The 15,967-nt window shown below is 56.8% G+C and overlaps 1 protein-coding gene across 2 annotated transcripts; it reads left to right on the top strand.

The window, feature by feature from the left end:
• The first annotated feature begins 2,556 nt into the window (after positions 1–2,556).
• LOC115398947 (calcium homeostasis modulator protein 2) lies at positions 2,557–5,159 on the top strand. Of its 2 annotated transcripts, XM_030106019.1 has the most exons (3): positions 2,557–2,723; positions 2,824–3,530; positions 4,019–5,159. In XM_030106019.1, exons 2-3 carry the CDS (start codon positions 2,979–2,981, stop codon positions 4,433–4,435), a joined length of 969 nt encoding a protein of 322 aa, XP_029961879.1. In that variant the 5' UTR covers positions 2,557–2,723; positions 2,824–2,978; the 3' UTR covers positions 4,436–5,159. The 2 variants fall into 2 exon arrangements, with proteins under 2 accessions (XP_029961879.1, XP_029961880.1); XM_030106020.1 differs by having other exon boundaries at positions 2,557–3,530.
• Positions 5,160–15,967: the final 10,808 nt, after the last annotated feature.

Raw genomic sequence — 15,967 nt, 5'->3', positions numbered from 1 at the left:
GGGTCAGGGTTAGGAGTTAGATATGAATGGGAGTCAATGGACGGTCCCCACAAGGATAGAAATACAAACCTGTGTGTGTGTGTGTGTGTGTGTGTGTGTGTGTGTGTGTGTGTGTGTATTAACACTCCCACATCATGTCTGGTAAGGAAAACCTATAGGTAAATCCATCTAGAGGTCAAAGGTCAGAGGCCAGAGGTCTATCTCATGCTTTATACTTTCCAAAGGAGCTCAGTCTGGGCTGCGGACCGCATGTTGGACACCCCTGTCACAGCGCCGCTCCTCTCATGTCCTCATTTGAATCATCAGGCTGAGGCGGGTCTGATTTCCCTCCGGCTCACCGGCATGCAAACTCAGCCCTCTGCAGCTGCTGCTTTCGTTAGCTGGGTCTGTGTGAGCGGGAACACGCTACGGGTTCAGCATCCGGGGTCTGGACTGCATCCGGGAACACGCTACGGGTTCAGCATCCGGGGTCTGGACTGCATCCGGGAACACGCTACGGGTTCAGCATCCGGGGTCTGGACTGCATCCGGGAACACGCCACGGGTTCAGCATCCGGGGTCTGCACTGCGACCGTCCTCCTGCGCCGGAGGCTGAGAGGAGGCGGGACGACCCGGCCGCTTTACTGTCTTTAAGTCTTCCTAATAAACGCTGACTGCTGCTCCTCACGGCTTCTCGGCTCTTTGTTGATCCTGTGAGGTTCCCAGACCTTTCGGCAGCGTGGCAGCTTCACTCTGACCACATCGGTCGTCTGATGATTTGATTTCAGGAGTTAAAGTTCAGCATCAATCAGCCAATCACAGCCCCCCCTCTGTCCACGTGATGCGGTCATGTGACAGGCTGGACCAATCACATTACATCTGGTTTACGGTGTTCAGTCTGGAGACGACCTGCTGGAAACTTCAGATCGCCGTGGGGGACGCCGCATTAGCTCCGCCCACCTTTATATACAGCCAATGAGGACGCTGTGGGGGATGCCGCGTTGGCTCCGCCCATCTTTATTTAACTGTCTGTGATGTGGAGTCGACCTGTGGATGTTGAAGCTGACTGGCCAATAGGCGAGCGGCTGACCCCAAGACAGGTCTTGAAACCCCGCCCCCTCATTTACAAACTGACGCAGCAATGCAACGTGTGGAAAAAACAGAGGAAGAAAATCCGTGACTGGAAATAATGACGATATAAATGCAACCGTGAATTAAGAACAAGTTTCAACAAATAACCAGACAGAATGTCAGATGGAAATAAAACACAGGAACAGAATTTTGTCAGGATGGTGGTCAGGCAGGCTGCATGCAGTCCCAGTCTCCCCGGGTCCTGCTGAGTGCTGACTGCATTCGCCTGGAGACTGCCCCTCTGCCTCCTGGATAAATCCCCCCGCCACCTGCTCCTGGCCGGATCGTTACCCTGACCAGCCCCCCTGCTGCAGCGGGACTCGGCTGCTCTGCCAAGCAGACAGGAGGTTTCTGTGTCGTCATGCCTTGTTTTGCCTTTTCTCACCTGGTCTCACCAGGACCTTGTCACGCCACGACCTCGCCTCGGTCTCGCCAGGACCTCGCCACGGTCTTCCCACAGCCTCGTCACGCCACGGCCTCGCCCCCAGCCAGCCTGTGGCGCTGCTGCCAGGCTGCAGCCCTCCTGGTTATCTGCACTAAATAAACCTGTTCGATCATCGATCCTGCTTCTGTCTCTCTGCAATTGGGTCTGACGGCACACCGACCATGACAAGTTTGGAGAAAAGAAAATATGAAAGTAAGACATGAAAGACGGCGACACCAGGAAGCAAGTGCTGCTCCACAGGAAGTGAGGAGATGCAGACAGGAAGCAGCCTGAACACTCCTTCCTCTGAATCACGTGCCTCATGACCACACTGGCTTCCAGTGAAACACACCATCCAGTCCCTGCTGCCCCCCCAGCTCGGGAGACCCGGGCCAGACTGACCCGCCTCCACGTCCCAGTCCGACTGCCTCTGAGCAGCAGGACACTCTGGATCTCTGACCTCAGACCGTGACACAGAGGCTCTTCTGTGTCTAACACCTAGATCCACCAGTCCGGCTCCGTCTCAGTGACTGGAAAAGGATGCTAATGTTTTACTGATAAAATAAAACAGCAGCCTCATTACGGTACCAGTTCAACAAAGAACTAAAGTCTGGTCTTCAGTCTGCTGGTAGATGAGATCCATGTGAGCTCAGGTCATTTACAGGAACAGGACCGTGAGACCGGCAGGGAGTCCAGCTGCTAACCAGACAGTGTCGTCGTGTTGAAAAGAGCATCCGTGTGGAGGAAGACGTCTTCTGTGTCCATGTTGGGAGGACAGGGACGTCGGGGACTCAGCCTGGCCCGGCTGGATCACATGCTCCAGGCAGTTTGTGCTGCACGTCTGTGGAATTCTTATTAAAGTATTTCATATGGGTGAAGCGCCTGAGGTGACGACTCTGACGGCGTGCCGGGACATTAGCTCCACCCTGCTCCTCTCCGGCTGGCGGAGCCGCCGCCCTCATTCTCAGCACATGTTTTCATTTACAGCCCAGAGCGGCTGTTTTTTCTGCGCTGCGGTGGAAACTGCAGGGTACTTCCTGCCTGTGAGTCATCGCTGGTGCCGGGCTGTGGCTCTGAGAGCGGGAGGCAGAACCAGCCCGGGCCTCACGTCGCGGACTCGTCTTCGCGGTGCCGGGCGTTGCTGAGGCGGAGCGGGATGCTGGATATCTAGAAGGGATTAAAAGCATCAGGTGACGCCTCGGCCTCGGGACGGGCACAGTGTGAGTTTACATAACTTTGTTTGCCAGACTAACAGATCCTCTTTCATGGTGAACCTTCTCTCCTCTCCAGTCCTGCTGTTTGTTCTTCACGTCTGTTTTCTGTCAGGAAAACTAAAGCCAGCCAATCACACGGCAGCGTGAGAATCACAGCAGAGCTCCTGTCTCCAGGCCAGAGGACGCTCTGGGTGCTTCAGTCCCGCCTCAGGACAGACGGTCTCTTCCACCATGGCTGCAGCGGCTCTCGTCACGGAGAACTTCAAGTTTGTGTCCCTCTTCTTCAAGAGCAAAGATGTGATGATCTTCAACGGTCTGGTGGCTCTGGGCACGGTGGCCGGTCAGACCGCGTACAATGTCTTCGCGTTTCACTGCCCCTGCTCCTCCGGGAGAAACTACCGCTACGGCCTGGCGGCCATCGGCGTGCCGGCGCTGGTGCTCTTCCTGGTGGGGGTCATGCTGAACAGGAGCACCTGGGACCTGGTGTCCGAGTGCCGGCTGAGGAACTGCCGGAAGCTGTCCGGCGCCGCGGCGTTCGCCTTGCTGGGCACGATCGTGGGCCGAGCGGTGGTGGCGCCGCTCACCTGGGCGGGGATCTCCCTGCTGCGGGGCCAGGCCTACACCTGCGCCCTCTGTGAGTTCGTGGACCCGGGCTCGCTGGACGGCTTTCCCAGCCACACCGGGCCCGACGTCTTGGCCAGATTCCCCTGCGAAGGAACCGTTCCAGAGGATCTGCAGAGGTTCTGGCCCACCATCGAACGGCAGCTGAAATATGAATCTCAGGTAATGTCAGGTTTCCTGTCCTGCTGCTCTCCTACTGCATCCTGCTTTGCTTTGGTTTTGCTCACTCCAGACAATGCCAGTTTACAGTTTAAACACTAACTGCCACCGGTGGACCCGTCTTTCCTCTCCGAGCTGTGATCAGGACTCACAGCTCCGGTCTGGGCAGAGGTTACTCAGAGTCACAGTGTGGTGTGTTTGTCAGCTGCCTGTCTGGAGGGAGGACGTCCTCAGACAGGAGGAAGCTGGTGTCAAACCAGAGTCAGAGCTGTAGAACATCTTCCCCGAGGACAGAAAAGAAACAGCAAACCACACCCAGAAGAGCCAGACAGGAACTCCAAACCAGGAAGTGAGCATGTGAGGGTCAGGTTTCTGCAGGGGTGTGTTCAGGCTGCGCTGCAGAGTGTGGAGCTGACGGAGGAAGCTGGAGGTCAGCCGAGCCACCGGGTGGCGCTGTGAGGTTAACCCTGCTGTGTGTCTGCTCTCCTCAGCTGATCGGCTGGCTGCTGGTGGCGGGGATATCCCTGGTGGTCTTCCTGGCTCTGTGCATGAGGCGCTGCTCGTCCCCGCTGGGACACCGCCAGGAGGCGTACTGGGCGCTGTACCGCTCCTGCGAGCAGGACCTGTTTGAGCGCACCGCCGGCGCCCACGCTCGCATCCGGGCTGCGGACTACGTCCAGAACTTCTTCGGCTTCGTGTCTCTGAGCAAAGAGGAGGAGGCGGAGAGGGCGGAGCACGGGCAGCAGGCCAGTCCAATCCGGTCCAGGGACTGGAACCTGGTGACCGGGGTCTACCTGTACCGGGAGAAGGAGGGCCTGCCCCTCTACAGCCGCCTCCACAAGTGGGCCACCTACAGGACGGAGGGGGACATGGAGGGGATGGACAAAGAGATGGATTTATTCAGCTGACAGGAGAGTTCTGCTGCTGCTGCCTCTGTCCTCACTCAGCGCTGCAGCGGGCTTCTCATCCGGAACTGTTTATTCTGAATCAAATAATTCAGAATTACATTCCTGACCTTGGTGTTTTCATGTGAAAACGAGGGATTAACTCCTCTCTACTGCTGGGTCTGTGCTGCGTTCTGATTGGACGGGGCGGCCGTGACGTAGCAGCGTTTTTCTCTCTTTCTTTCTGGATTAACTTTGACGCTGCATCTTTGAAAATGTCCTGGTTGTTCTGCTCCGTCCATCCGCTCATTCCATTATGTCCAATTCTTCTAAAACCGCCGTTGAATAAATTGTCTCCGTGCGAGTTGAAACGCGGGCTGCGGGCCGCCATCTTGGAATATTGCATCATCACGACGGAGCAGAAGAAGCAGAATGAAGTCGTCTGATCAGCGGATGATTCTGGTCCAGAGGAGAATCAACCCGCCGGTCTGCTCAGATCCAAACTCACCTCCTAGCAGTGTTCAGGCGAGTCCGAGGTCATTTCAGAGCAGATTTAGGCTTCATTCAGATTTATAGAGGATTAAGAAGTCTGCTGTAAACACTCGGTCTGGAGCTTCAGTGCATTTCTCTCTGGTTTCTATGTTTTCACCAAAGGTCCATCGTCTCCTGAAGTCCATCTGCAGGAAGTCAAACCAGCATTTTGCCTTAAAACCCTGTAAAGCCTGAGTTCATGAATAAACCTTCCTGTGTGGCGAGCGGCTGTGCTTCTGACTGTTCAGTGTTTCTGAGTTTAAACCAGCCCGCAGGCAGTGAGGCAGTCCAGGTCGTGCCTGAGCCACGGCTCTGGTCTGGAGCGCTGCGCCACTTCAGAATCGGCCCGGTTCCAGTGCCGGTCAGGACTCGGGTCCTGCTGGCGGCATCGTTTTAAACAAGACGGCAGCAAAGACGGTCAGACAGCGGCCGTGAAGACAGGATCAGTCCTCCGTCGCAGCTGCCGGGGCTTCCCTGTGGCGCCGCCGCTGGTGGAGAACAGCTACACCTGCAGGACCCGACGGGTCCACTGGGCTCCTGGCCAACGGGAACCCGACCCGACTCTGGGAGGGGCCACACTGGAACCAGCACCCAACGGGCCCCGGGTTAGGTAAGACAGACCGCCTTCACTTCAGACACCACTAAGCTCTGTGTGTGTGTGTGTGTGTGTGTGTGTGTGTGTGTGTGTGTGTGTGTGTGTGTGTGTGTGTGCGGGTTTTCGTATGGTTGTGGGGACAAAATGTCCCCACAACATAGGAAAACCAGGCACAATGTCATTTGTGGGGACATTTCTTGGGTCCCCATGAAGGGAAACAGTGTTTTCTTGACCATGTTGTTGTTACTGAAAAAAGTAAAAGTGCAAAAACATTTCTTTGCGGCTATACATTGTTTTGTTGTGGGTTAGGGTTAGGGTAAGGGTCAGGGTTAGGGGCTAGACATGAATGGGAGTCAATGCAATGTCCCCAAAAGAGTGGGAAACCCTACACATGCGTGTGTGTGTGTGTGTGCGTGCATGCGTGTGTGTGTGTGTGTGTGTGTGTGTGTGTGTGTGTGTGTGTCTGTGTGTGTGTGTGTGTGTGTGTCTGTGTGTGTGTGTGTGTGTGACTGTCTCAGAGATCAGAGGGTTTTGGTCTCAGAGTCCAATAAGACGAGTTTATGAGTAGAGAATGAGACTGAAAAAGGAGAGAATGTGTGAAGAAGAGCTGGACCGGCAGAGAGAACCGGAGGGAACCACATCAGAGCAGCAGAGGACAGGACAGGAACCCTCCAAACGCCAAGGCCACTGCTGTTCACAAACACCAGGTGGAACCAGGTCTGGCCTACAGGGGGCAGTGGAACCAGGTCTGGCCTACAGGGGGCAGAGGAACCAGGTCTGGCCTACAGGGGGCAGAGGAACCAGGTCTGGCCTACAGGGGGCAGAGGAACCAGGTCTGGCCTACAGGGGGCAGAGGAACCAGGTCTGGCCTACAGGGGGCAGTGGAACCAGGTCTGGCCTACAGGGGGCAGTGGAACCAGGTCTGGCCTACAGGGGGCAGTGGAACCAGGTCTGGCCTGGTTGTAGCTGAATGGTGCTGGATCGGGTGCGGTCCGTCTCAGCAGTTGGACCCTCCGGGGTGGTCCAGGTTCACCAGGTGTTTGGACTGGCGGTGGCGCCACTGCCTGAGGCTGCAGGAAGCCCCTGTGTGCCTCTGAGCGTCCAATATGAGGTCTGAAGGCAGAAGGTGTTATCTGCTGGTCCATCGAGGACTCCGGCGTCCGGCTGGCTGTCCGGTGATCAGGTATCTTTGACCAGACGTCTGCCACGCCGTCAGGAAACTGGCAGACTGGAGACTTTCCTCTAGTGGTCCGACTCGGGGTTCACATACCTAGGAATCCATGTCTCTCTGGAAGCTGGGAGCATTCTGAGGGACAGCGTTACTCTGGTTCCTCAGGAGACGGACGATCTCCTCGTCCTGGCCGGGTCGAACAGACTGAACTCTGAATGTTCCCTCTGTAAACGCTCCAATACTTCTAGAGAAGAAGAGCGTCCAGGGCTCAGAGAGGGACCCTTCTGAATGTCTAGAGAGGAAAGAGGTCAACATTAAGTTCCAAACCTTCACAGCTCACCCAGGACAGAGCTGGACTCTTCCATGGCTGGTCCTGTCATGGCAGAATCACTCATCATTCATGGGTGTTTGAAAGTAAAGGATGATCCACCTGAATCTTGGGCACATGCTCCTTTCCACTGATTGAAACAGGTTAAGTGAGCTGAACGACAGCACTAGAAACGTCTGGAGGGATTTGAGGAAACACACCTCGAAGATCCCCAGTCTGCATGATCTGCCGCCTCTGAGGGAGGATCCCGATCCTCCCTGCAGGAGTTCACAGATGGTCCCCAGTGGGGGGTCTGTTTGTCCTCGTGTCTTCACACAGCTTCAGGGTAAACATGGAATTCAGCTTAAGGACTTCTTTGCTGACTTGCAGATTCGGCACTATATTCACTGTTGTCATCCAGACTTCAGGACCACTGTCTGGAACACGACGCTGCTGGGAGCCGCTGAGACCTTCTACTGGACCTTAATGTCAGGAAATCCTCTATTCAGCAGCCTTGTTTCAATCTGCTGGACTGTAAAGGACGTGATCTGAGCAGCGGGAAGAAGATCCTCAGCGTCATTCTGATGAGGACGACTGTTTGATGTGGAGAAGCTCAGCACTGCTCCATAGACAGCACAGACTCCTGTTTACTCACCAAGATCGACCCTTAAGGTCAGAGGTTACCAGACAACATGCAAAATATCCACATTACCAGGGAGGAGTGTATTCCTAACATGAGAAGGTGAATGTAGCTGACCAGCACCGCTGACCTCAGCGGTAAAAGACATGTTCAGAGTTCTGCCAAGTGGAAAAGCTCACCATGATGATGCCCTTCTGGATTTATGGCGCCCTCCAGTGGAATACCTGCCTATTGATCTCAGCCAGAGCTTCTCAGACCGGGTACTTGTGCCCTCTGGAGTCCTTGAAGGTGTGCCTGGTGGTCTGTGAGATTTACAAAAAAAAGTTTTAAAGATAGCAACAATTCAAACCTCCTTTACATAAATTATATTTACGACATAATACTTCCAAATATTTCAAGAAACACCACAACAAGTGAACAATATTTTGCATTGTTAGAAAATGCAATGAATCACAAACCGATGAGATATTGGTGTACTTTATGTCGTCATCTCTTGTTTCAACCAAAACTGCTTGAATGAAAAGTTGTTCACAGAGGGAACCTCATGAACCTCTCAGTAATATTCCTCACAGACCCCTTAAACATTGGACGTATGGACGTCCAGATCATGTCCATATTGCGTCCGTCCGTCCAAGACCAATTATAGACCTATTTTGGACGTCCAAAATAGGTGAGGTATTTGGACGTCTTTGGACCCAATTTCGACTTCTCGATGAGTTGAAGATCTGGACGTCTAAATTAGGACCCAAGGTCGACGTCTATATGCGGTTGAACGTTTGAAAGTCGGGGAAACTTTATGTTCCTTGATTAAAAATGTTTACCATCTGAAAGAGATGAGGGATGACGTATTATGCATGAAATGGGTTTTGATGTATTTTATTTTTGTTTTATTTTGAAGGGCGACAGACAGGAAGTTCTGTGTCTGTGTTCACTTACTGGCTGCCATCATAGATATTTAGTAGTTACTGGATGTAACTCCAGTTCTACGAGTAAGTGCGTGCCCGCCTACGGGCTTCGCTAGTGGCACTCCCCTTGGCGCAGCCAATCAACTGAGACAACAAAAGCTCGACGCACCAATCCCCCGCCGCCCGATGGCGCGGCTCCACGCCCCCCGAGGGTATACCCCGAGCTGGAGGCAGCCATTCTCCCTTCTTCTGAATCAGCCAAGTAAGGGAAGCAGACAGCTGGGCCAGCAGGTAGGCGGGCACGCACTTACTCGTAGAACTGGAGTTACATCCAGTAACTACTAATTCTACTTCGTAAGTGCTTAGCCCGCCTACGGGCTTCGCTAGTGGCACACACCCAGGCGAAGGCCGTAGGTCGATGAATGTACTCCCAGCTGGCATGCTGACGGGATTGGTGCGTAAGATGGAAGTAAACAAACCGTACGTCCAGAACGGTCGCAGAACCCCCAAAGAACGAGGCGGGCATCCATGCGCCGAAGCGCCGCCCGCGACGTGAACAAACATCGCCACAGCGACACACACACGCCGGCCAGGGCAAGCCACAGCGGCAGGCGGGAAACCCTGGTCCGCGACCCACACAGGGAAGCGGCAGCCGGGCTAGAGGATCCAATACAGCGAGCGGCAGAACTCCTGTTCCCACGAACACCGTCACTGTAACAACATCCGCACACCGTGGCAGAGCCAAGCGGCAGGCGGGGAGAAAACTCTGGTCCGCGACCCCACCCGGGACGCGGCAGTCGAGCAAGAAGACCAACACGGCAAGCGGCAGAACTTCCGTTCCCGCTAAGCACCGTCACAACATCAGCAGGCCGCGGCAAAAACCAAGCGGCAGGCGGGAAAGCCCTGGTCCACGACCCCACTCGGGACGCGGCAAACAGGCCAGAAGGACCAAAACGGTTAAGCGACGGAACTCGTGTTCTCGCTGAAACCGACATGGCCACAGAGTCAGTTTACATATCCAACAGATATGAACGCGGAGGCCAAGAAGGCAGCCTGGCAGATGTCACCGTGACACCCCTGCACAGGGCCGCACAGGCAGCCACACGCTGTGTGGAATGAGCATGAATCACTGCCAGCGGCGAGAGATTCTGTGCCCTGCAGGCAGCTGCAATAGCGCCCCCCACCCAGTGGACGTCTTTCTGAGAGGTCGGGGGCGGGGGGGGGGGGGGGGGGGGGGGGGGGGGGGGGGGGGGGGGGGCACGCCCCCAGGCTCCAAACCCCACAAACAGCTGGTCCGTGGTGTGAAAACCAGCTGTGCGCTGGACATAACGCAGGGCCCTAACCGGGTACAGCAACCGCAGCCGTGGGCCGTCCTCAGATGAGCCAGGCCGGGAGCAAGCGTTTGGATCTGGATCACTCGCGACCGGAAGTCCGAAGTGATCACCTTGGGATTAAAGGCCGGGTTAGGCCAAAGATGCACAAGTCCCCCATCCCGGCTGAACAGCCCGCAGGATGGGCGGACCAACAAGGCGCAGAGATCCCCAACTCTCTTGGCGGATACTAGCGCGAACAAGATGGCGGCCTTGAAGGAGAGAAAGCGGACCTCCGTCTTCTCCAAAGGCTCGAAGAGGTGAGCCCCCCAAGACCCTCCAACACAACGTGGAGGTCCCACGGGGAGACCACATGCCTGGGGGGTGGCCGTAGCCAACACGCCCCACACAGAAACCGCTTCAACAGCGGGTGACTGCGTGCAGAGAAGTGGCCAAAGCCGCCGTAACCCGCTATGATGGTTGATGCAAACACCGCAGTGTGGATGCAGCTCAGCCACTGTCCAGCAGGGCCTGGAGGAACTCCATGGAATCCCAGGCACCGCCCACCGCGTGGTGGTCCAGGGTGACTCCCCACCCTGCGAGAGACGCATCCGTGAACACCTCGACGTGATGCGATACGCAGCCCAGGGGGACTCCTAGCATAGGAGAGCAGGATCCATTAAGAGAAGGAGATCCTGGCGTGCCCGAGGGCGGGATCGAGACCTTTCTGCATCCGTCCCGCTTCCCCAAGCAGCAGAGGCGTGCAAACCACCGTAGCAGCCTGCGCATGTGCAGAAGGTCCAACCAGAAGAAGGCCCACCAGGTGGGCCACGGCCATTAAATCCAGGACGGTCCTGACCAAACAGACCCTGACCAGAGGCATGGTCACTGCAGACCTCAGGGCTGAGAGGAGGGAGGCTCGCCTGTCCGCAGAGAGGTGGGCCGTCATAGAGAGCGTGTCCAGCTCCAAACCCAGATAAGCCATGCGCTGAGCTGGGGTGAGTGCGCTCTTGTCCCGGTTCACCAAGAACCCCAGGAGCTCTCCAGGAGGTGTCTGACCGTCAGCATGCGGAACCTCCTGGTGGCTATGTGAGTGTTTAGGGCCCGCTGGTCCAAAGCGGGTCTCATGACTCCGCTCTTCTTGGAACCAACAAGTAGGGAGAATAAAAGCCCGAATGCACCTCCTCCGCGTCCAGCTCCGTAACCGCGCCCCGGCGGAGGAGCGAGGACACTCCTGCTTCGAGAGCGGCCGCCCCACAGGGCATGTGAGCCGCGTACAAAGAACCCCATTGAAGAGAAGCGGGCGACAGGTGAACTGCAGGGCATAGCCGCTTCTCAGCGTCCTTAACAACCAGGGAGAAAGCGGTCCCCAACATAGCACGCCACGTCCGAAGCAGAGCGTGAGTGGCTGTACCACGGCCTGAGGGGACAGTCCACCCGTCCTCCCGGCCTCGGGAGACGGGGGACCCCCGGCGAAAGGGCTGAAGGGGGCGTCCCATGAAAGAGCGCGGGCGGCCGCTTCGGGGCCGCGGACCAGTGCTTTGCTGGGGACAAACCCGGTGGAGGTGGCGTGATCCCGAAGTTCTCGGGTCGCTGACCTTGGTGACGATGCCGGGGCGCTCATCAGCGGGAACCCAGGCTGGCACAGCTCCGCCGCTCTGACGCTTCGCTGTGCTAACACAGGCGGAAGCCGGCGGATAACGCAGCTTGGAGCGTTTATGAATGATGCCAGAGCCGGGGCGCTCATCGGCGGGGACCCGGGCTGGATAGCTCCACCGCTCTGACGCTTCACCGTGCTGACACAGGCGGAAATCAGCGGAAAAAGCAGTTTGGAGCGTTTGCGAGGTACCGGCGGGACCTCGACGGCGTTCCTCATGCGCATAGCACACGATGGATGAGCCAGCAGCCTCAGCTCGTTGCTGTGACCCGCGTCCACGGCTGCAGCATGGCAATGAGGGGGCGTCCCATGAAGGAGCGTGGGTGGCCGCTCCAGGGCCGCGGACCAGCGCTTTGTTGGGGACAAACCCGGTGGAGGCGGCAAGATCCCGAAGTTTCTCGGGCCGCTGACCTCAGTGATGATGCCAGGGCCGGGACACTGCACGTAGCGCACGATGGGTGAGCCAGCGGCCTTAGCTCGCTGCTGCGACCCGCTTTCACGGCCGCAGTGCGACGAAAAGGGGGCATCCCCTGTAAGAGCGCGGGCGGCTGCTTAGTGGCCGCAGACCAGCGCTTTGTTGGGGACAGACCTGGTGGAGGCGGCATGATCCCGAGGCTTCTCGGGACGCTGAACCTCGGTGATGATGCCGGGACCGGGACGCTCAATAGCGGGAGCCCGGGCCGGCAGAGCTCCGCTGCTCTGAGGCATCGCCATGTCAATACAGGCGGAAACCGGCGGAGAACGTCACTGAGAGCGTAATGAATGAAGCCGGGACCGGGGCGCCCTACGGCGGGAACCCGGGGCGGCATAAGTCCGCCGCTCTGTCGCTCCGCTGTGCTAACACAGGCAAGGGCTGGCGGAAAACGCCACAGCGCGGCGGTGAGCGGGTGTCCCACAAAGAGCGCGGGCGGTCACTTTGGAGCCGCGGACCAGCACTTGTTGGGGACAAACCTGGTGGAGGCGGCGTGATCCCGAGGCTTCCCGGGCCGCTGAACCTCGGTGATGATGCCAGGACCGGGACGCTCAATAGCAGGAGCCCGGACCGGCAGAGCTCCTTTGCTCTGAGGCTTCGCTGTGTCAATACAGGCGGAAGCCGGCGGAGAGACACCGCTGGAGGTGGTATGGGTGATGCCGTGGCCGGGACGCTGCGCGGCGGTAGCCCGGGGCGGCACGGCACAGCTCCGCCGCTCTGACGCCTCACTGTGCCAACGCGAGCGGAGGCCGGCGGATAAACGCAGCTGGAAGCATTGAGTGATGCCGGAAGCGGGGTGCCTTACGGCGGGGACCCGGGCCGGTGAAGTTCCGCCGCTCTGACGCCTCACTGTGCTGACACGAGCGGAGGCCGGCGGATAAACGCAGCTGGGAGCGTGGCGTGTGATGCCGGGAGCGGGGCGCCTTACGGCGGGGACCCGGGCCGGTGAAGTTCCGCCGCTGTGACGCGTCGCTGTGCTAACACGAGCATACGCCGGCGGAATTTACGGGTGCCGCCGGGGCCGCGATGCCCCACGGTGGGGACCTGGGCTGGCACACTTCTCCGCTCTGACGCTTCATCGTACTCACATGAGCCGAAGCCGGCGGATAGTGCAGCCTGGAGCGTTTGCGGGGTGCCGGCAGGACATCGGCAGCGCTCCGCTTGCGTGACACGCACGGCGGGGAAAGCTAGCGGCCCCAGCTCGCTGCTGTGCCCGCGTCCACCGCCGCCACGCGGCAGAGCGTGGAGGAAAAACCGGTGACGGTGCGTGCGGCCAGGCGGCTCCGTGTGCAGTCCGCTCACCGTTCTACGCCACTTATCACATAGCGGGGCGAAGGGAGGGAAGAGCCCCGCCGAGCTTGATGCTCAGTCATACAAGCACGGGAAGGGGGAGGATAGCTGCTCTTGAGAGATGCAGCTGTGGAGAGGGCGTCCCATGAAGAGCGCGGGCGGCCGCTCCTGGGCCGCGGACCAGCGCTTTGTTGGGGGCGAACCCGGCAGAGGCGGTGCGGTCCCGACGTTTCTCGGGCCGCCGGCCGCGGTAATGCTACCAGGGCGGGGCGCTCATCAGCGGGGACCCGGCCGGCGTGGCCCCGCCGCCTCGCTGTGCTTAACACAGGCGGAAGCCGGCGGAAAGTAGTTTGGAGCGTTGCGAGGCGCCGTGCAGGACCTCGACGGCGCTCCGTTTGCGCCTCGCGCTCGGCGGGAGAGCCAGCGGCCAAGCTCGCCGCTGCGTACCGCTTACACGGCAGCAGCGCGGCGAGCGCGTGGAGGGAGAGCCCGTGATAGCGCCGTGCGTCCGGGCTGCTTCGCGCGCGCTCCGCTCGCCATTCTCTGCTTTATCACGTAGCGAGAGAAGGGAGGGAGAGAGCCCCTCCAGCTTGCGCGGGAAGAGGGGAGGCTAGCTGCTCCTTAGTGATGTATCACAACAGCCGTGCTAATGGTAGCCCCTCACCGTCCTCTTGGCGGTGAGCGGGGCGTCCCAGACACGTAGCACGCAGGCCTGGAACGGTGGCACGGCGGGACACAGCACCGCAGTCCGGGACCGAGTCCGTGACTGGGTTGCTAGCCCGGGTGCTAAGCCGCGCTGCGCCGGCTCGGAGGCTACGGCGGAGGCGCGAGGCCGCGTTGAGCAGCGGAGGTGAAGAGCCCCGCGAGGTGCTCCACGGGCTCGCGGGGGGCTCAGGCAGTAGTACTGCAACAACACATCATGAGTAGGGCATACTAACCTGTCTCACGGTGGTCTGAATAAGGTGGAGAAGGCGCCGTCGCGTTGCGTGGGCTCCATAGACGCGGGGACGCCGCTGCTGCTGCTGCTGCCGCATGCGCGGGAGCCGGTGAGACGGCGCCCATAAAGGCCGCTCGCCACTGGGTTACCTCGAGCGGCAGAGTGAGGCAGGCAGGCAGAAAGGCCGCTGACAGTGATGCCGTCAGCCGACGCAGACAAAGCAGCGCTTGAAATGATCTTGCTCGATGAGCAGGGTGATAGGCCCGACGCCCGATGGCGACTGGTCACGGGCAGGTCCATCCATCTTGATTCGAAGAATCTTGATCCGAAGAAACTTGTGGCTTCTTAATGTCTCAAGTGATGCTGAGGAAGAAGAAGGGAGAATGGCTGCCTCCAGCTCGGGGTATACCCTCGGGGGGCGTGGAGCCGCGCCATCGGGCGGCGGGGGATTGGTGCGTCGAGCTTTTGTTGTCTCAGTTGATTGGCTGCGCCAAGGGGAGTGCCACTAGCGAAGCCCGTAGGCGGGCTAAGCACTTACGAAGTAGAACTTATAGAACACTAGACGCCTCACGGCAGATTCCACGACGTCCGCAGAGGTCGGCCATCTTTGTATGGGAAAGTTCTCAGAGTTTCTGTGGAACGCAATGTAAGGTTGGTGATCTGTGCAGACTTTTATACTCTTATTTCACTGATTTTTTTTTAATGGAACATCTTAAAGCACTATAAGGCAATTGCTGTTGTGACTCTGAGTTATATAAAAATTGATTGATGAAGAGATTCACTCAGTTGCCTTTTATTCGTTTACCTAATTATATTGTGACTGTAATTCCATTATTTGACTTGAAACTTTCTGAGCTCCTTTTATACATTTTTACAATGCCTAATTAAATATATTTTTTTAAACAATGTGTTTTCTGGTGCACTATTTCATGTTTAAATAATCAATGGGGGGACATTATACATTCACAATAGATTTAATAATGTGGAAGGTTACTGTTTAATGTTATATATTAATGAAAAATAATATAATACATTCAATATAATGAGGTTCATGAGATTTAAGTATTTCTGAAGTTTCAGGTGGTAAATAGTTTATCTTCAGCCTCCACTGCAGCCCTGCCACGTCTTAAAATATTTTCCCACAAAACTAAAAATAGAGACATGTATGGCTTGTCTAAATTATTCGTAAGTGCTATAAATATATCTCAGTGTAAGGATTTGAACATGGAGCCTAATATGAAGAATATTATGAATATTTACGATATGATATATATTTATGATATATATTTAAGGCATGCCATACTCATCAAACATATGTCATGTCATTAACAGAGATTTGATGTTTATTACAAACCAAACCGTTTGAAAATCGGTAAAAATTTGAGCAGGTTATAGCTTGTTAAGCAGTTCATGTCTCATCAACACAATGTTATGAGCGAGCCAGATTCCCGTACAAAGATGGCCGACCTCTGCAGACGTCCGACTTCATTGGCCAGCAGCGGAGACGAGGTATCTAGTGTTATATAAGATATCTATGGCTGCCATAGTGTATATTAACTTGACCGAGTGAACCCGGAAGTGGAGGTGTGTCAGATGCTACACTTTACTGCGAAAGCCACGGAGCGGGAGACGCTGCTGTCGGGCTAATTAAGTATTTTCCCTTGATCGCTGGTCCAGCGGTTGTCGAGGAACCCTGATTCCTGTTTTGTGGACCGACGGTAGTCTGGAGCCACCTTGGACC

Source organism: Salarias fasciatus, chromosome 13, assembly GCF_902148845.1.
Source record: "Salarias fasciatus chromosome 13, fSalaFa1.1, whole genome shotgun sequence".
Lineage (NCBI taxonomy): Eukaryota > Metazoa > Chordata > Actinopteri > Blenniiformes > Blenniidae > Salarias > Salarias fasciatus.
The sequence above is the reverse complement of the archived record's forward strand: the minus strand, read 5'-3'. Positions and strand labels throughout refer to the sequence as shown.